The sequence below is a fragment of the Camelus bactrianus genome, chromosome 13, assembly GCF_048773025.1.
Source record: "Camelus bactrianus isolate YW-2024 breed Bactrian camel chromosome 13, ASM4877302v1, whole genome shotgun sequence".
NCBI classification, from domain to species: Eukaryota; Metazoa; Chordata; class Mammalia; order Artiodactyla; family Camelidae; genus Camelus; species Camelus bactrianus.
In genome coordinates, this window is record NC_133551.1 from 75,321,262 (window position 1) to 75,343,123 (window position 21,862).

The following is a 21,862-nucleotide window of genomic DNA, read 5'->3' on the forward strand; positions in this document are numbered from 1 at the left end:
TCAGTAAACCACTTAAGTTTTTGTTTTGTTTTTTCTAACAGCGTCCCAGGGGAGTCATTATGTACAATCAGCTCTCTAATTCAGATTAACGCGTCTAAGTACATATTGATAGAACAGAACACAATGTTTCGAGAGGCTCCCCTGCTAGAGACTATTAGTTGAAGCACAGGATGACAAAGGTGAACTTCTTAAATTGAATTCCCAGCATTTCCAATCATTACTTCCTAGGTCAGTTTCACAGGTTAGAAAAATATGGTATTTCAAAGGGTTACTGAATAAGGAAAAGGACTAAGAGTTCCTAATTATGTAAGAGCCTAATGGTAAGCTGTGGGTGACCTCTGCGGTGCCCTTAAAACTACCAAATTCACACGGACGCTGACGCAAGCTCAGAAGACCCATCTCCTCTAACCTCTCACGTACCCCCCTTGCTTAGCTACTATCTAAGGGGGAAGCCATAAAGTGCGTGACGTGGGGTAAAACACTGAATGCTGTGCTACCGAGTCTTAAAGGGCACGCAGGGAGCAAGCCGTGCTGCAGGTGGGGGCAGTGATGCTGTCTAATTTGTTTTTCCAATTTGGAGCTGATTTCCAACCAAACCTCAAACTGACTGACAATAAGCTTAACTATTCAATTCCAGTGAAGCAAGGTTAGTAAAAAAAGAACTGTCATATTCAGGCACGTGTCCAAGGCTCAGAGGCCAATTTCACAAGTCCTGAAGACAGTTCTTTTTAAAAAGGACACATTACAAAAAGAAAAAAGCTTCTTACAAGGGAAGTTCTCATGACATTTACAATCTATTTCCTTAGGCATTATTCAATTAAATAATTAACTAAGACACCAGAACAACAAATGGAAGGTTTCAAGGCGATCAAATGTAAATTATATATACATATTTTTTTACATAAAATGTGACTGTCTCCATGAAATCAGGCAACAGCTTCTGATTTATTTTCCATTGCTCTTAGCACATTTGCTTTCTGCTACCAAATTTTAAGATTTATATAAACAAAAACAGTATTTATTCTCTTTCCCCCAAACAGTTACTAAGTTTATCTCTTTGGCTTGAAGGTGCACAACCCCATCCATCAATCATCACTTCCCCATTCGTCCACCCACATTCATTCACCCACAACCACATGCAGATACTGGGCTGGGTGCAACAGAAACAGAAACAGGTGAGGCCCAGCCCCTGCTCCAAAGAGTGCACAGATTACTGAATTAAAGACATCAATAAAGAGAGAAACAACAGTAAGACGTGCCCAGGGCCCTAGAGGGGTGTGGAAAGCAGTGTCCATGATGACAGGGAACCAACCGGGCTGGCTGTGCAGGAAGGGTGCACGAGGAGGGACACCCAGGCTGGTCCCTGGGAGCACCTGCCAGAATCGGCAGCACTGGGGGGAAGGGCTGGCGCAGAGAAGGAAACAGCATGTGTGAAAGGACAGAAGTGCAAGAGGACACATGTGTGTGTTGGGGGTGGTGAATGTGGCTGGCGGAGATGTGCCATGTTTGCTCATGAAGGGCTGGGGGCTGGTACTTCTCTACCTGCATCCAGAGATGCAACTGTCGGGTTAACGAATACCTTATTAGTAAAGGTAAATCCAGGTGACAATACACAGAGCCATCCAGAGAGCTGCACGTGCGTGGGTTCTAGGTACCCTGAGGATGCGGGCAGGGAAGCGCTTGCCTACTACAGGCCAAACAGCTGCCTTGGTTAAGGTTACACAGGCTACGTCACTTAAAGTTTAAATTCTAGCACTAAATCTCTGAAGAAATAAATTACAAATTTAAATGTTATGCTTTAGATTTTTTGAGGCAAGAATTAAAACAAGAGCATGCTAGCCATCCAGGTCTAATTTTTTTTTAAATGAGCAAATATCCAAATGCTCACTTCCTAGTCTCCTAGACACGCTGACCTTCACTTTCAAAGAAACTAGAATTGTGTGTGTACCAAATTAAGTAATTACGCTAACACTTTTAAAAAGTTAATCCCTTGGTTCTCTTACATGATGTGTTATAATTCACAAGTGGCGTCAAAACACAGCTCTTCTTTTGCTGGGATACATTCCAGTCCATTTGTCATAAAGACTTACGTGCACAGGAGTGACTTTCTAAGCAACACACCATGTAGTGGGGAGAAAAACCTCAAAACAAACACCAATAAAGTCATTAACGTTCTTTTAATTTCTTGCTAAATTTCTAGTTCTTGCCATTCATAAACTTTCCCATCAGATGGAAACATTTTAATTAGAATAAAGAGAGTTTAAGAAAACTTATGAAATGGGTAAGCTTTCATTATTACTAAGTTGTGTTTACTGAGTTTTTTCTTCCGTGTGAATGAATACAACATGTGAGAAGGAGTCTATATTTAAAAGCTAAACATAAAATATAAAAGCACAGAGTCAGGGACCAAGGGGACTCTCTCCGATGCTCAGGGGATTACTGAGCTCTGGACGCTGAAAACACGCGGTAGACCTGAATTCTCGAGACTTCAGTTTACACGAAACCAACAAGCAGTTATGCCTTCAACGCGAGGTCATCCAAGGACGGAAGGTTCACAAACGCCTGGCTCCAAGTGGGCGCCTCATAATTTGGGGGCTGGCAGGACTTTTGAGGATTTGGGGGTTAATCTTAAACACAGAGAATAAACTAAAGCAATTTAAACTTGGTAAAGGTACAGAATGGGGGATCTGTTCCCTACCCCCCAGGGTTCCTTACTGGTACAGGGGGTAGGAGAGCATGTGGACTGCTGTTCCTGTCGACCCTTTCAAAACGTTCACTTTCCCTGGCCTGCAAGGCTAAAACACAGCTCTCTGACCTCACCATCCATGTTTCCTAATCTTTAAACACACATTGTGGAGCAAAGCAACACACATACACACACACACACACACCACTTTGCTTTACTGTGCTTCACAGATCCTGCATTTTTTACAAACTGCAGGTCGGTGGCAGCCACGTGTCCAGCAAGTCTATCGGCGCCATTTTCCCAGCAGCATTTGCTTACTGAGCGTCTGTGTTGCATTTTGGTAATTCTCACAGTATTTTGCACTTTTCATTATTATTCTGCTTGTTATGATGATCTGTGATCAGTGATCTCTGATGTTACTATTGCAAAAAGATTACGACTTGCTGAAGGCTCCATGATGGTTAACATTTTTTAGCAATAAAGTATGTTTTTAATTAAGTTTTGTAAGTTACATACATTTTAGATAATGCTATTGCACACTCAACGGATTAGAGTATAGTGTAAACATAATTTTTAAATGCACTGGGAAACCAAAAATATTCATGTGACTCGCTTTATGGCATTATGTAATTTATTGCAGTGGGGGTGTGTGTGTGTGTGTGTGTGCATGTGTGTGTGTTCTGTAAGCTGTATCACCTGGGACTGCCTCAAAGCTACTGAACGTGGGCTTCCGCAGGGATTCAAACACATTCAGGATTGTTAAGCACAACTAATAGAATCTGAGGAATTTGGAGATCATGCCAAAATAAGGACAGGAATCTAAAGATATGACAAATAAAGGTAAGAATCTAAAGGATAAAAGTAAAAACCCAAGTGAAGTTGCCCTTTTTAGAAGATCTGTCAAAATTATGGATTTGTGTTCTGATGTTTTACTGTGACTCAGAAATCTCACCTCAAGCCCCTAATTTCAAGGAGTTACCACTTGGATTTGACTTGAGGCAAGAGCCATCCACCAGAACCTCATAGATGCTTTGAGAAATGTGACAGGACCTGGGGAAGGAAATGCTCCAGGGCGGGGAGAAGGTCAGAGCAGTGGCCCCTGCAGCAGCCCAGGCCTCCCTCTCCTTCCTCTCCAACCCTGCTCATCTCATCAGGAGTCATAAGTGGTTTCAGATCCACACTGACAAGCCTTCAGAAACCCTGGTCTCTCTGCTCCTTCACCCACTCCCCTCCGCCAGCCCTGGACTGCATTTCCATGCTCATTCCCAAGACCTGCGCCGTCCAGTGTGGGAGCCACAAGCCACCGGAGGCTACTGAGCACCTAAAATGTGCCTAAGTCTGAATTAAGATGTGCTGGAAGTATAAAATCCATGTCAGATTTCAAAGGTGGAGTACAAAATAAAGGGAAAATATCTCAATAATGTTTATACTGATTACATGTGCACATTACATTTTAGATACATCAGGCTTTATAAAATGTTAGTAAAATTAATTTCATTTGTTTATACTTTTTAAAAATATGGCTACTGGAACGTTACAAATTACACATGTGGCTCACATTACACTTCTACTGGACGAACCGCCCTAGAACTTGATGTTAACCACAACTGCACCCCTTCATAACATCACTTTTAAAAGCACCCTACTCTTTGACTATACCAACTCCAACAATTTCTTGGCCCTACCCCTTGAATCTAGTGACCCCAGGGCCTCTTGCTGCCCCTCATCTCCCTCCTGCTTCACTTGTGCTCCCTGCCTGGCTTAGAGCTCCGTAGCACTCCCCTCACAAGATCCCAATTCCGGGTTAGATCCAGCTCCCTGCCCTCTCCTGGACTGCCCTGGGGCAGCAGAAAACACAGCTCCTTGAAAGTGCCTGCTCAATGCCCTATCCTCCCATTTTTGCTTGAACCAGCTAGAATCAGTGACATCCTTACCCTTTCACTCGTCCAGCTCTTATCAGTCACCAGGGACCTCCGTGCTGCCGGACCCAAGGTCAGTTCTCAGCAGTATTTGACACAGAGGATCACGCTCTCTGCTTTGAAACACTCCTCCCAGACACCCTGCTCTCCCGGCTTCCTTCCCTGGTGTTCCTTCTCATCTTCTGCCCTTTCTTCTCCTCCCTCCTCTTATCACTGGGTATCCCGTGCTCTGTGTTTGAACTTCTCTCTCCATCCACTCTTCCTACAGGATTTCATCTAGCCCAGAGCTTCAAGAACCTTCAATATGCTGAAAACGCTAAAGGGTCTAAACTGTGACTGCCTACTTGACACCTCCACTTGGCATATTAAAGTTAACATATCCAAGAGCTCTCTCCTCACCCATCTCCCCAACCTGCTGCTCCCCGGGTCTGAGATCAGTGAACGGGAATTTCATCCTTCCAGTCGCTCAGCGCAAAAACACTGGCTTCATCCCCAACTCCTCATATTTACAGACAACCAATCAGCTCTTCCTTTGAAACACATCCAGCATTTGCCCACTTGCTGCCCTGGTGCAAGCCACACCAGCCCTTGCAACAGTCTCCTCACCGGTCTCCCTGTCTCTATCCCTATCCCCCTAAACCAGTGCCCAGTAAACTTTATCTTAAAGAGCCAGATAGTAAATATTTTAGGTTCTGTGGGCCAGATGGTCTCTGTTGCAACTACTCAACTTGGCTGTTACAGCTTGAAAGCAGCCTCAGACAATACGCAGACGAATGAGCATGGCTCTGTGCCAGTAAACTGGAACTTAAACGGACACTGGAATCTGAATTTCATGCAAGTTTCATGTGCCACAAACTATTATTATTCATCTTACCTTTTTCCAACCATTTTAAAATGTAAAAAGCATTCATAGTTAGCTGGCTGTACAAAAACAGGCAGCAGGCTGGATCTGGCCCTCGGGCCATAGTATGCCAACCCCTGCCCTAGGCTACTCTCTGCACTGCATTCAGAGTGATCCTTTTAATCACGTCATTTTCCTGCTCAGAAAATCCTGCAGGGCTCCCCTTCTCATTCAGTAAAATCAAAGAACTTAGCTCGACCTACAGGGCGGTATGGGCTCTTGCTCCTGACCACCTCATATGCTCCTCCCCTGCCTCGTACCCCTCAGCGCGACCACAGTGGCCTGCCCACTTCTTTTGCTATGGCCAAACCCACATCTGCCCCGGGGCCTTGGCTTTTGCTATTGCCTCTGCTTGAAATACTCTTACCCCAGATATCTACATGAATCATGTGTCACTTCCTCCAAATCACCTGAGGAGAGACACCTGCTAGTCGAGCCAAACCAGGGCACGCCGACACCCAGGAACCCTTAAAACGGTCTGCCGTGCTTCGCTATTCTTCGTCACACTTACTCTCATATGATGTTTATTTCTTCATTTAGTTAGAGATTAACTGATTCGGCAGTTTTTCAACAGGGAAACAACAGCATGGCGTCTGAGGGCATGACACCTGGAGGGAGACGACCGGGGCTGGAACGCCGGCAGCCCCCAGGACCAGCCGCGCGCACCGAGGAGTTATTTTTACCTCTGTACCTCAGTGTCCTCATCTGTGAAATGAGGACACGAAAAGCACCTCCGTCCTCAGTGCTCTGAGGCCTGGCGAGTTAATGAATGTAACTGGCACACAGAACACTCAATTCGTGTTACTTGCTTTCTGTTTATTGTTTATTACCCCTCCTCGCCAACCAGAAGACAGGCTCTTTGTGAGAAATGGCTTTGTTTTGTTTACTACTTTATTCTCCTCACCTAGGACAGTGCATTCCGTAAGTACGTACTGAACAAATGAATAAATGTTTGAATATGTCAGTCTCGGAGAAGACAGAACACTCCACCACCCCCACCACCACACAGATAACAGGGAGGGCAAAAGCTTTCCGGACACCCACCACAGAAAGAGAAACAAAAACCCTGCGGTTCTAGGGGGGTCTGCTGATGTTTCTGTGCAGAACGCTGAAGGAGGCACACCCGCCACCCTCTGAGCAGCAATAGGGTCACTTCACGAGAAACCTCCCATAATTCAAACCTGTGCTGTATACTCAGAGGTTACATGTTCAGGTCTCTAACTGAATCAGAGAAGAAGCAGATTGCATAGTCAGGTTCAAATTCCGCATGTAAAATGCCAACTTAATACCTTAGCAGCGCAGTTCCACATGGGCCTGACAGTATCTCCTGGACACACGCATGAAAGACGGCGTACTCAAAGTAGCTTACATTTAACTGACTTCTAAAAACAAAGAACATCTCCTCAAATGAAAGTCTTTCCCGGGCAAAAAAGGTGGTAAAAACACTTCCATCTACGCATCACACATACTCATCACTCACAACCATCACGAGGATCAAGGACTTGACAACTCTCCTAAGGCGACGGAGTTTTGATTTATAAATGGTATTAAGATGACTTAAAGCACCTCTGAGTTCCACCATTCTGTGAATTGGTCTTTAATGTGAAGATGCTTATACATGGCCTGGTGTAACATGGGCTCTCCTTCCAGTGAGAAACCCTTCCTCCTTTAAAGAAACAGGGACGATAAGGTCCCCCCACCATTAAGCAAAGTAGACAACTTCCCTCCTGATCCTCTAGACTAAGATGTTTGACTGTGAAATAAGAAACGAGCATCTTCAGTGCTGGTTTGACCAGAGAATAAATGAGTGAGACACAGGTGGTGAAAACACACCTTTATCAACCACCATAGAATGCGGGTGTGTAAGTGCCCACCTGCACTGAATGCCAGGAAGTCATGTGCTTGGGTAAGTAAACGATCATGACGAAGGGTAAGAAACTGGGGGTCAAGGAGCGGGTGAACCACACGAGGTTAAAGTGAACTGCCTGCCCCCTCCTGCTGACAGTGACACCACAGGGCAAGTGGCAGGGACTCACTGGGGGAGGTTTTTCGCAGAAGAGCTAAGTCCTGAGATTCGTCTTTTCCTGTCATCCCGCCCAGCGGCTGCTTTGTTTTTTAATTCTGCAGTTGGTTGGTCACTGAGGTCACGGTGACACAGCACAGAGGACACGCATGAGCTGGACAGCACACGTCCCACCTCTGTCCTGAGCTGCTACACAGGGGCAGAACCTGAAAGTCAGGATGACAGCGCTCTAACTTAATACCGTATTTAGCCGACGATCCTAAATAACCCTTGGTCAGCTTTTGTGATCTAGCACAAAACCACATGCCTTGTGATACACCAGCTGGGCTGCGGTAATGCCCTTGACTTGAGGCTTAAAAGCTTTGGTTGGGACATAACTTTGATGTATTGAATTTCCATTTCAAACTGCAATGATTATCCCTGGATTTGGCATCATAGAAGGTGCTACCAAAATTAGATTATGGCTGGTCAGTAAGACTACCTCTCCCCTCTGGGCACTCCTAGGAGGGCTGCTACTCTGCTTTGCTTGTTTGCAAGATCGAAAAGCCATGGCTGTTTGGTTTACAGGATGCAGGGATAAGAACCATCTGCCTGGTCTGGTGTTTCTTTAATTAAAACTTTAATTACAGATATATCTCTGCACAGATACGTGCAGTCTATCAGCTCCTGTTCTTAATTACCTGTGCTAATGAGAGCTGAAAGGAGAGAGAATGTTTGCTGGGTGTCTCCTACATGCCAGCACCTGTGACAGACGCTGGACTGCACCAGAGGAGGTCACGGAACCCAGTGTCAAACAGCCGCCACAGGCTGCAACCCGCCCTGCCGGGCCTCTTCCCATCGCTACAGAAGAACACAGAAGGCCTTCGGGCTTCTCCCTTGGGAACATGAAGGGCTAAGGGGTAAAACGCTCTCAAGGACCAGCAAGAAGAGCGCCGAGGGCTGGTATCAGGCTGACTAGTCCGAGTCCTGTGCGGGCACGTGTGCTGTTGGCCTAGCATGTGGTCCCTTCCTGAACCCGCCCACAGACACGCGTGGAAAGTCTGGTCTAAGTCCTATGACTCTGAGGCGTGTCGCCCGGAGCCACGTTAACCAGAGCGGCGGTCTCCCAGCGACAGGAAAGGCACAGATGAAAACAAACAGCAGGTGCATCCCGTGCACTAGCCCGCAGCCACCGTCTGCCTCAGCACCGCCCCCGCTGCCAGGGCAGGCTGTCACTGAAGGGCAAAAATTTCTTTCCATACTCAGACCCTGTGTCTCAGTCTCCTTACTGCCTCCACAGGACCTGCTCAATGCCAGCCAGCCCGACCCACTGGGCGGGGGCCACACACAGCTGCTGGCCGCCTCAAAGCGTGCTAACCTTCCATCATTCGTTCATTGAGAGGGGAGGTGACGGAAGAAATGCAGAAGGGGGGAGACTGGCTATTTCTCCGTCATCTCCCAAGGCCACAGGCACCAATGACATCCACGTGCTCCGGCACTGGATCTGCGCCCCTCCCCGGGCAGCAGGTCTGGACCGGCTGAGGGCCTCCAGAAAGGGCCTGCCCCTCTCAGGAGCGGCTCCGCCATCACCAAAATGACTTCAGACTTCCCAGCTCCACAAGCTACGCAGCAGATACACTAAAAGCCAGATGCAAGCACCTCTAGCATGGCCAAGCCCATCACATGGCCCAGATCCCATCCTGGTCAGTGATGGCGTCTCAAACTGTTATGCCAAATTAGCTACATTTTAAAGATAAAAACCACTCCACTTAAGAGTTGTGGACCACACAAAATCTGGCAATTTTCAGAGTGATTTGGGGTAGTGCCTCCACCTCTGAAAGACAGATCCTGAGACAAATCAACACATGTCAACTGCTGGGGACACCCACGACATGGTGCCAGGTTCCTTGCAGGATCTCGAGTATGTTACAGTCTGATGATAGATACACCCAAAGCACGTGGTAGACGATGGAGAAAAAGAGAAACAGAGGAAGAGGGGGTTGGGGAGGAGAGGGAAGGAGGCACGGAGAAATAAATGCATACAAGAGGGGGAGAGAAAAGGAAGTGAAAAAGCGAAGCAGAAAGGAGGCTGCCTGTCTGCTGCCTCATTTTGCCCCACAAGCACTCTCAAACCTGGTGTTTGTGGTGGTCAAATGCCCACTCCCAGAGGCTATATTCTATGGAGAGGACAGCTGGACTCTTCCCATAGAAAGGGTGCTGGTTACTTGTGGGTGAACTACCAAGCTGGCCCACAAAGGCCTACTTTAACTTACAGTGAAGCTAACTATAGAATTAACAGCATTGGCCCATGTTCTGGAAGCATGGGTCCCCATGTGCACGCATTATTTATACTTTTTTCTTGCTTATAACATAAATGCCCTGTATTTCTGCACCTACTAATCAGGGGCTCTATGCTAAAAAAGCCAGCCGAGTCTGGGGTGGGACCAGTGCCCCGTATTTTAAGTGATCCTGATGTGTAGCTGAGATCAAGGAAGGGCTGCCATGAGCCCCTCAAAGCGCCACATGAAGGATGGGCCATCCTGGTGATGGTGGCGGGGCGTCGCTGGAGGCTGAGGGATAGGAATGAGTGCAGCTGAGGCCCCCGCAACCAAATGGCAGAACTTCCTGCCGGGGTGTGGCCAACTTTGCCGGCAAACAGAAGGCAGCAGGGGGTTAAAGCCCCAATTCTGCAGTTTACTCGGGCTGTGACCCTGTGAGAGCGGGTTTAACCTACCCGAGCGTCAGTGTCCTCGGCTGTAACACAGGGTTAGCAAACACCACCAACCTCACAGGTAAACCCAGACGATGATGTGGAAAGCACCGGGGGAAACCTGACACGTGACAGCGACTCCCCTCCCACTTCCACCGAAGACAAGGCACTGCAGCCTCTTCACACAAGGTAAAAATCCCCCAACAGTTCAACGCTTTCTGCCTCCTTGAAAGCTTGCCAGACAGCTTACTGATGCTAAGAGAGACTCAGTAAGTGCTGACTAAGTAAAAGATGGGGCCTCTCCCACGGGGCTTTCTTGGGGCTCCGTAGCCAAAAACAGCTAAAACAACAGAACCTATCAGCAAAGGGTTAAGTTAACTCTCAAGCACCCAAACTTTTCTTCCTAAAAAGTTAGGAACCCGGATGCATTGCATTGTTTAAGAGGCGCTTAATTGCCATAAACTATCCGGCTCCTCCCTCTGTAAGCAAGCCTGCCTGGGTCTCCGAGACAATGCTGGAAGGCTAACAGGGAAACTCTTCAAAGTTTAATTTTCTGCAAGGTTCCTCTCAGAATTCCATTTCACAGAAAGCCCCATTCTGCTTGGGTTGCTCCTGGTGCGCAGGGTCCTGCCTGAAGCACACGGCCACACTGCACGCCGGCTGCCGCTCTAAGTACGGACTTCCTATGCAGCAACTCACCCCAGACTCTCCATGCCCCTCGGAGTAGGCACTGGTATTATCAACCCCATTTTAAAGAGGGGGAAACTGAGGCACAGAGAAGCGAGGTAACTGTCTTGGGGGGGAGGGATTCGACGCAAGGCAGCCCGACCCCAGCCCACGCCCCCCGCCTTCACCAGAGGACACAGCACCGTGGCCTCTCAGCAGGAAAATGCAGCTGCTGCGTGTGCCCTTTCTTCTGGGCTCCAGGGTATCCGTCACGCGGTTTCACTTATCCTCCCAACAACCCTGACAAGCGAGTAGGAGACACACAATACCTATGTTTCACATCCGATAAAACTCAAATCGAATCAATGACATGTTTTACAAACTCCTGAACGTGAAGCCGAACAACTGATTTCGCTGTTTTCACCCCCAACATGAAAGCCTTTTGAAGTCTTTCTATGTGAGGTTTTTAGTTTTTTGTGTCACTACCTTACGAGATACCAAGAGCACATCCAGAGACCCTGCTGGTCAAAAGCAGGTTTTCTGCCTCTCAGACTAGGATTTTCTCACCAAATCATGCTTATAAAAATTATATCTATGTGCCTTACAACTTATTACAAATAAGCAATGCTCATTGAAAATAGGTAATAAATGTGTCCATATACCAGCTCTCTTTGACCTAATTGCAAAGTAACATTATCACAATAAAAACATTTCTCTTGGGTGCCTACTCACATCTCTTTAGCTCCGACCAGACTTACGAATAAAGTAACTGACCACCTCTAAAGGACACGGCAGCCCACAGGCAGGTGCTAAGAAGCCCTGGTTCTGTCAACAGGGAGCTTGTGACTCTAGGACCACCAGCCAGCTGGCCCTCGGGGGCCAGGCAGGTACAGGGCTGCTTAAGCAAGAGTGGGCAGACACCACTCAACGGCCCGTCTCAGCCCTGTGACCATCTGCTCAGTCAACTCCCAGCTACGCACCACTCCCTCAGTGCTGGAAGGATGCAGCACCAGAGGGACCGACACAGGATGGGATCTGGAAAACATTCCTACACAACTCTGAAAACATCATTTAAAAAATCACCTTAAAATGCATGTCTGGATAAAGTAGCGGCTCCCAAGTGGTAGAACACTCGTTCCACGTGCTTTCTGGCTTTGTAATCACAGGATGTTTTACCTACTTGTACTTCTCAGCTCTGACAGTTTGCCATTCTGTGAAAAGATGCCCAATAGGCTAAAGGCAGTTTCCCAGGCATATAAGTGTAGCAGACAAAGATGAGCCAGTAAGCCTGCAGAAGTGTCCGTGAGAGTTCCAATCTCCAATCAACAGCTCACTACAACTAATTTTAATTTGTGGTTCTAATGAATGACATAAACTTTTATAGGTATCAACAAAGCTCAGAGAGGACTTAAATCCATTTCCATGCTCATTTAGCAGCTTCAGCTGTGTGCAATTAAAGCATCAGCATTAAATGTTGGAGAATAAAATAATGAGACTCTTAAAAAATAATCTGTGCTTCAGCAGGCCAAGCTAAGAGATTTCACATTTTTTTTTAAAGAACATGATTTCTCAAGAATATCTTGCCAGTTCAAAGAATTAAGTCAAATCTGATTTTTGTTTTTAGATTGTAGGGTTTTTTTTTTTTTTTGCTTTGAAGGAGAATACTCTGAAAAGTGGAAAACAATTAAAAAATGCATTGTCTGAAAAACAGTCATGAAATAGCATACGCATAAAGCAATCTGGTATATGGACCATCACAGTGGACTGATCAGGTTTCAGCAGAGACAAAAGGGCACTTCTGATCAGGTTTAAAATGTTGCTTGTTCTTAACTTATACCTTAGATAAAGAATAAAATACTGAAGGAAGGGGAAAGGTGAATTTTGGAAAGGAGACAACTTTCTTATCTTCCAGCCCATATGTGGAATTAAAGGGTCAAACCTTTTCTCCCATCAATACTTGAGAATATAAAATGTAATCTGAGGTTGTAGAATGTGGCAGCTAAGATGAGTAATTCAAGTTGCCACTATTTCTGGAAAAAAGATGAGTTAATCTGCAAAGGAAGGGGTGTGTGGTGTGGTGATGGTGAGAGAAGGGAAGGGGCGGTGGCGTGGGGGTGGGGTGGGACCCCGGGTGTCTGGGATGGGTGTGCGTGTGCGAGAGAGAGAGAGAGAGAGAGAGAGAGAGAGAGAGAGAGAGAGAGAGAGAGAGAGAGAGAGAGAGAGAGAGAGAGAGAGAGAGGAGAGAGGGAGGGAGGGAGGGAGGGAGGGAGGGAGGGAGGGAGGGAGGGAGCGCGCGCTACGTGTGAACATCAAGTTAATTTAGCTACTGCAAAACATGAATCAAGAAGGAGATATACTGTATGGGGAAATGCACTCATTAAACTTAAATTTTTTAAGGATGAAAACACAGATTACACTTTATTTTTAAAACTGAAATGAATTTTAATACAGAAAATGAAGACAGCATTTTGCAAATTTATCGCTCAAAGGGGTATCTCTATTTGAAGAAATCAGCGTGTTACACTTTGAGAGATGAAATGTTACAGCTTGTACAGCAAAATTAAAAAATGAAATTAAATTAAAAAATGAAATGGTTACCAAGGTAATGCAGGTCAGGGGATCAAAGGTGAAGGGTCACACATTATTAAAAAGAAATCCAAAAGGACGGCTGCATCATGATCTCTGCAAAACAAAGGAGCTCCAGTAAGTAAAACTGATATCTCCGAAAATTTAAAATCAAGTTCTTGAAAAGAAGACTCCCCTGTAATTGAACACAGTCATTCCTGATTCCATGTAAAGCCATTTTTATTTAGGCACAAAACCAAATTTCAATTACCTGTTACCAACAAAATTTTTGTGAAGATTTAACCATTCAATCATATTAAAACCCCAAAATACCTCCAACTATAAATGTCTGAGAAGGACTGACATTTCCACCGGACCCCACACCCTGTCTTCCAGAATTGACAGTGTTTGATAAGCTGGCAACATATCAGAAATCTAATTTGGTCACAGCGTGGTGAGTTTTTTTCCGTTTCCTCAAGGAATGAGTTCCAGAATTGAGTTTTTGCAAATTTGTTTCATTTGAAGTAGCTGCATAAAATTTCCATTATTGGAACACTTAGTATAACAATGTTCTAGAAGACAGTAATAAAGTGATACAGGATAAAATAAACTGTGCAACTATATCTATTAAGATCTGTTCTCACACTCAACTCTCACTGCACCAGGGGAAAAAGACATTTTAGGCAAAATAACTTGCTATTTCTCCTGGAATTACACAGAATTAATAGAAACTTGACAGAAAGACTATCTCAACAATGGAAAAAAACTATATGACAGGTTAGGCCTCAATTTCTCGTTATTATTTACTTGTCTTCCTCATTAACAAACTAAAAAGGACATTAGTAAACCATAAAAGGACACAGCTAAGGTTTTGTTTTGCCTCATGTAGCTACCACGTAACCCATGGCATACTTAACTCTGCAGCAAAAGCAAGCATGACAATTAGCGGTGACAGTAAATCATTCCCATAGTCCTTTCACTAGTAAATAAAATGACTACTGTTTTATTTCTCATGATCTTTAGTCTCCACTCTACAACTAAACTTGAGCAGGCTACATGCTCGGATCGCAGGATCCAAGTTCCCTACTTCTTGCTGGACGGCAGGTTCAAACAGGCAATGCAAATGATGCCTCCCCAGCTCTGAGGGAAAATGAGAGCATGACTAGCAGAAAAGAACTTTCAGTCCTGTTCCTTCTTCCAGTCTCCTCATTTAGCTTCAGTCCTACAATATCTAACATTTGAGTTTGCCTTGTTAAAAATCAAATTCCAAAAATACTTAATATTAAAATATAGACAACTGCCCAGAGGATTTTATTAAAAGGAACAGGATATTCTTTCTGGTGGCTTAGAGCAATCAATAAACAAACAAACTCCATAAAGATTTTGTTCCCCCTGATTAGGTTTTGTTAAAAATATCTTGCAGAGCCTCATGCACTAGATACAAGCGTGTTAGTGCCTCAAGGCCACATTTCTAAAAGCATGATTTTTTTTAAGTTCCACAGCTACTGAAAAGTAAACTAGCATTTCATTCATCTGGGATGCTCATCTCTTGCAACGTCTGTCACCTATGTACGTGTTGCTGGGAGGCATGTAAACAATTCTGCACACGACAGAAGGAATCAATCCCCCATCAAAACAAAGCGCACGTTGTTTCGGTGGCGCTGTTATTCAGGCCACTTCAGCACGTTCCTGAGAAATGGCAAGAAGCCAGCAGTACACCGTTAGCCAAGTTTTGTTTTATTACAATATTTCCTATTTAAAATGAGAAAAAGTATATTCAGATCAAATATCTATGTGTACCTCCCCTTCATTACCAAAATATATACATTTATTTAAAAATTTCTTCATGACAAGAGGATAAAGTAGTTATAGATGCTTTTTATAAGTCTTCTAAACCATTTCTAAAACTCGCCAACTCTGAAAAATGTGTTAGCCCCAACTGTTCTACCAGCGTAACCCCTGCCAGCAGTTGCACACCTCAGCCTCCTCCAACTTGATGTAACCCCCAACAGTAAGGAACTGCTCTTTGAGGACTTGAAAGCATTACAACCAACCAACCACATTGCCACAAATTCCATGGAAATGAATACAATCTAAGAAACAAACACAGACAGACAGAACCCTCCCTACCTAAGCACTTAGAAATTCTGACAAACGAGTAGCTTTGAGTAAATTTGTGCCAGTAATGCTAACATTCTAGGTGATTTATGAAAATCTACGAAGGATTTTAGCTAATGTTTTTCAAATGTGTTTGCTATTTGGGGTAAAAGCTACCAGGAGTTTCCCACATCCCTAACAGTTAAGGATCCTGGAATCAAATTTAATAAGTAAAAAGAGGCCTAGAGACAGCAAGGGGCCAGCACAGCCAGGGGGCACCCAATTCAGCCCCAACACCAAGGAGCCGAGGCCAGAGCCCTCTGCTGAGGCTGGGATCTGGAAACATCCATTTCCCCACAGAAACCCCCTGACACCTGCCCACTCAACCTGAAGTCTGTTGAAGCGATAGTTTTGCTCCACATTCTAGAAGCTGTGGGCTTTGTGGAAACAAAACAGTCTCCAAGTCCCCTTCCTGGACCCCAGACAGAGTGCCTTGAGGACCAAAGTTATCCCCTTCCTTCCTCCTCCAGAAGCCTCTCTTCTCTTCAGTAAGGCCCGGGCGTTAGCTGACTGAGAACAGACTGAACCAATACACACCAGGACAGGCAGACTCAGGGGGTCTCTTCCACCCAAAACAAATCCCTAAGTGGGGAAACAAGCATTTTTATGTCCAGCGGCAGAGGAGGAGAATCCTCTTCCGGATGACGAGCAGTAAATGAATAAACAGGGAAGACTCCCAAATCCTACTAACTCCTAAAACTTCATGGGCATAACTAGCCCACACATTATCCTCAGCCTGAAAGTGGAAAGCTATACAACCACACTGGTGAGCTACGTTACTGAAGAAACACACCAAGTCTCATTTTCAAGGACCATCAAATCATGAGAGTTCTGGCAAAGAAGACTTTTCCAGGGAAATTCTCACCCCTGTTAAGCTCTCACACTGTCTGGACAACTTTTTGCAGGATATGTTTTCCAACACACTCAACTGTACTCTATGTTTTGGGGAGTTTTTTGTTTTGTTGTGTTGTGTTGTGTTGTGATGCCAAGGACTAGCCAGCAGTTCTAAGCACAGAGAACGGGTTCATTTCTCAACTAAACACACAAAGAACAAAGAATGTCATTCCTAGTAAGGTTAACCACGACAGAAGGGCTGCCGTTTTCACCTCAAGCATATTACTCGCAAAACAAAACAAAAATAAGAACCAGAGAGAAATGATAAATAATGAGCTGAGAAAATTCAGAGTCAGAGAAGCTAGGAGATAGTTGAAGGAATCCATTAAAATAGAGCCCTATTTTACTAATCTTTTACAAAATGGCTATTAACTCAACACTATGATGCTTTCTGCAGCAGAATCTAATCTCAGCAAGTATATTCGGAGATTAAAAGGAGCAAGGTCCAGCCAAAAGTTTATCACACTGATGGGGCATTAAAAAATAATCTATAAATATAAATAAATAAGTCACTGAAATGTCACTCAATAAAACAGACAATTCACTAGAATAAAATGCACTTGAGCTAAGTATATCCTTCAGTTAAGTGGGGATTATATTTCTATTACCCTTTCATGTTAGAATTTATGTTAGTTTTTTCAGCATGTTAGAAATACTGCCTGCTTGAAAAACCAAGAAAATGAAAGCATTTGGTATCCACGTCTGTGGCTCCTCCAAGTGCGGCCCAGCAAGGCCCTGCCAGCAGGAGGCGTTCCCACCTCCCTCCTCCCACCTACCTCCCAGCTTCAACATTTCTACCATTTTTTCAACCTTTCTGAAAATACATTTCCTCTGTCAAGCCTCTCAAAGATAGTCTGTTCTAAAACATGTCCCTGTTTCTCAAAATTTTTTATAAATGATACAGAAACCTACACCTACAACCATCACATTATTTCCACCACAATCCTCAAAAAGAAAACAAAAGCTAAAACTACAAGTTAGAATACCTTTCTACCTAGGGCTTAACCCTCAACAATGTGATTTTTCCCTAATAGCTTCAAAAGGAGTAAGAGAGTGGAAGGAAGGGACAGTCATGAGCAGGAGGGAACTTTTAAGAGTGAGGGATGTGTTCATCCTGGTGGAGTGCTGATGGCCAAGTGGTGTGTGCACATGCACAGTTCTCAAAAGTGCATGCAATTTATTATACGCCAATTATGCCTCAAAAAAGCTGTTTAAGAATGGGAGGTGGAGACTGAAAACCTCTAAATTCTCCAGGCACTGGGCAGAGTACTCAAGCATTGTGTAGAAGGCCTCAGAGTGGGGGGAAATTAGCCTTAGACCAAGCACTGCAGCAGACTCACCTAATAAATCATAAAATGCAAGACCTGAAAGGATCAAACTATTTAAAAGAAACTTAGTTGCATCCCAGAACAAAGTTCAAGAAGAATGAGAGGGTCCTGCTTTCTTCAATCTAGTCTATCAATTTCCACCTTTTAATCAGGATATTTAGTCCATTTACAGTTAATATAATTATAGATATGGCTGGGTCTTAGTTAATCCTCCTGTCATTTGTTTTCTATTTATTCCGTGTGTTCTTTGTTCCTTTATTCTTCCTCTTCTGCCTTCTTTTGGATTAATCAAGTATTTTTAGTTAAAAAAAAAATTTTTTTTAAAGAATGAGGGGCAGGTGGGCAAAGGCAGGGACTTCGCCCTCTCCCTGCACACAGTAAGCCACACAGCCACGCTGCAGCCACCGTGCAGAGAAAGCCAGGAGTCATGGCGGAGCCACCTTCCAAGCCTGAACCACCAGCTCTGGAGGCACCTGCTGCAGGTCTTCTTGGGTGAAAGAGTAAAAGTATCCTTGTTGTTTAAAGTAAATAAATAACTACTGTGCATTTAAAACGTTTGATACTGATCACTAACTTTCATATTAGCCACAAGTCGAAATTACCAGAGTTTCTAAATTGAAAATCAGCATACAGTCTAACAGTTTCCCTAAGACACTTGAAAAATCAGCTTTAGACATACTCTTAGCTTTGCCAAGATATGCAAATTCATCAGATATTTTAAAATTTTTTCCTCAGATTTAGCATTTATATTATGTCAACTTTATCACATTCCTTTCAGGTATTATCCCCACTAGGGAAAAAGAATAATACATGCCAAATTCCCCCAAACACAAATTTATAAGAAATAAAACAAAAGGAAACAGGTTCGTCCACTGTTGACTTTATTTCTATGTGATTTGTTTTTAAGTTTACTAACCTGCACACCAGTGCTCATTTTAATTGCCCTACTGGCTTCCGACATGACAGTCAGGACCATTAAGACTCTTAAATTTCCCATTTCCTCTAGTCATTGATTTTCAAACTTCAGACTGAGTAAGAATCCCCTATTTAAACCAAGTCATTCGTAAAAACAGTTTCCCAAGTCCTTCCCCTAAGAGACTGTAATTTAGCACATCAAAAGGGGAGCTAACAATCTGCATTTTTCAGTAAAACCCACAGGTGAGCCCACTAGAACAGTCCACAATCCTCATTTTAATAAAAAGTGCCCGGGTGGGTCCACCCGACCCTCCAGTCCCCACACACACCTGCCTCCCGCCGGCACCCAGTCACAGATGTCAAAGCTGCCGAAGTGTAAAGTAAGACACAAATGCCAGCTCATAACACCTTCGGGCGGTGCTTCAGTTTTTAAATGCCAATTGATGCCTAGAAAGTCTTTAAAGCCCCAAAGAATAAAGCTATACTAATAGACAGGGTGGCTATATAAGACACGGGGAAGGCACTACCACTTACTGCTTCTCTGAACTCAAACAAATTGTTTACATTTTAAACTAAGCTCCACTTTCTTCACTTATAGCATACCTCATAGGGTTGCTGGGAGAATTAATGAAAATAAGTAATACAAACTGAGTAGCATGGTGCTCAGGACCTAAAAAGCGATAACCATTGTGATTACTGTGATTAAGACATTGGTCACCTTCCAGTCTCTCTCTCACCCAATTCTTCCCATGGTTTACAAGAGGGATACTGCTATCCCCATTCCTCAGATGGGCTAAGGTTAAAGTGCAGAGCTGGAATTCAACCTCCATCTGTCCAGAGCTGTCCTACTCCACGGCTTAGCCCTGACAGGTATGAAAGGTGTTTAACAGTCTCACACGAGCACGCTGTGCACATCGAGGCCCCCAACACGTGTTTGGGGAGTAAGGCAATGAATGAATGGTTAGGGCCTCAAGTAGCGCAGGTGAATGTCCACATCTGTACCCATCGCAGCACCTCACACAAGGCATTCAGAAGGACACATGTGGGACTTCCACCAGTGGAATCACAGGAGTAAGTTCAAGGACTTATTTGCATGCAAACAAAGGACGAGTAATTACTTTCTATTCTGCAGTTCTACTCAATAATTTAAAGACACACTCCTTGATTCAAATATTTGCTGCACGCCTAGCTATGGAGCAGGCTCGGCTATAGGTGCCTGGATGCGTGGTAAAGAGCAGAGAAAAGTCTCAGTTTTGTCTATCTGAGGCACCGAGGTGAGGATCCCACACAGAACAAGTCACTTCAAGCAGCATGAAGAAGTGCAGGACACCACAGAAATATATGGTACCGATTCTGCAAGGGGCCAGGCAATCTCCCCTGGGGAAATAACATGAAGCTGCGACCTGAAGGATGACACGGTGGAGAGTGACCATCTTCTAAGCAGAAGAAATGACATGTAAAAAAAGGCAATGTGGCAAGAAGGCCCTGGGAGTGCAGAAGGCACTCGGGGAAGAAGATAGTGGTTGGAACAGAGAACAAGGGGAGAGGTGCCTGGCAGGAGGCCGGAGGGGTGACAGACAAGATTACACACGCCTCGTGGACCATGCTGAGAAGCTGGGATGGCACCTTCAGTATGACGGAAAAGTATTCAAAGGACTGAGAAAAGAGGCACCATAATCCAACTAGCATTTTTGAAAAACCACTCGCATCTGGGTGGAGACTGGGTTGGGAGGGGGCAAGAGTCCAAGCAGGGACGGGGTCTGGAGATCTCTAGAAGCAGTCTGGGCACAGGTAATAGTGGCCTGGCCTGGAGGGGTGGCTGTAAAGAGTGATTTAGACAGAATGGAAATTCATTTGGAAACAGAACTGATAGGTTTGGATTCAATACGTAAAAGATGAAAGAGGTGTCAAAAATTCTAAGAAGTAACTTTCGAGTGGAGAAACCTGATAAACTCTGCCCCAGCCGGGGGACCAGGGTTGACGTCGTCATCAGTGATCGGTCCTGTTGCTGGCAGGCGCCCTGGATGAGATGAGATGAGGGGCACTCCACCTGTGTGGTCTTCCCCCCAAAACCCAGAACCCAGCCTGATCACGAGCAAAACGGCAGACAAGCCCAAATCAAAGGGCATCACACCAATACCTGACCTATCAAGGTCAACAAAAACAAGGAGAGTCGGAGAAACCATCACAGTCCAGAGGAGCCCAAGGAGACATGATGACTAAGTGTCATGTGGCCTCCTGGATGCGGTCCTGGAACAGAAGGGGACATCAGGGGAAAACTAAGGCAATCTGATGGGTGGCGTGTGGCTTATGCTAATGCCTCAGTACTGGTTATGAGTTGGGACGAACCGCCACATTACTGCTATGAGGGGAGACTGGGTGTGGGGCGCACAGGAACGCTCTGTAATATTCTTGCAACCTTCCTATAAATCCAAAACTTTCTAAATGTAAAAGTTTATCTTAAAACTGACCCCCAGGTCTGACCTGAGCCCCTGGGAGGTGCCCTTCAATGAGACAGGAGAGACAGAGGAAGACCAGTAGCTCATTTCAGACATGCTGAACAGAACCAGCCCCTCAGATCTGCCAGCGGAGACACCAGGTGGGTGGCTCTGAGGTGGCACTCGGCAGAGCAGAGTTCAAACCACAAATTTAGGAGCCCTCGGCAGGCTGAATCTGTGGAAGCGGGTAGGGTCACCAAGAGTAAAAATGGATTATCAAGAGGTGAAGGGCCTCGGTCCAAATACCCACTTTAACCAGTCACGCAGAGAAGGCTGAGTGTCAAGCCCCGAAGAAATTTCACCTTTAAGCTGGTGCATAGAAGAGATCAAGACAGGACACCCAACACGTGGGAGAAAAACCGGGGGTGTTGCCATCCCAGAGGCCAAAGGGAAAGACCTGCCTGAATACATTTGAGAAGCCAAATAAAATAAGCACTGAAAAATGCTCCTTATATTTTAACAATTTTGAGATCACTAGTGATCTAAGAAAGAGGTTTCAGCACAACAATGGAAACTAAATTCAGACTGGACTAGTTGAATAAGAGGTGGAAAAAATGAGGAAAAAACCAGCTCTCACAAAAAGTCTGGTTCTCAATACACCCGTGCTCACAGCAACATTAC

General features: G+C 44.9%; 1 protein-coding gene across 1 annotated transcript in view; it reads right to left on the bottom strand.

The window, feature by feature from the left end:
* Positions 1 to 13,301: 13,301 nt before the first annotated feature.
* The window catches only part of LOC123617564 (calmodulin-binding transcription activator 1), a 72,573-nt gene continuing 64,012 nt past the window's right edge, over positions 13,302 to 21,862 (bottom strand). The window contains exon 4 of the mRNA XM_074377515.1: positions 13,302 to 13,566. Coding sequence (XP_074233616.1) covers positions 13,558 to 13,566 — 9 coding nt within the window. The 3' untranslated portion in view covers positions 13,302 to 13,557. The remainder of the gene's footprint in view (positions 13,567 to 21,862) is intronic.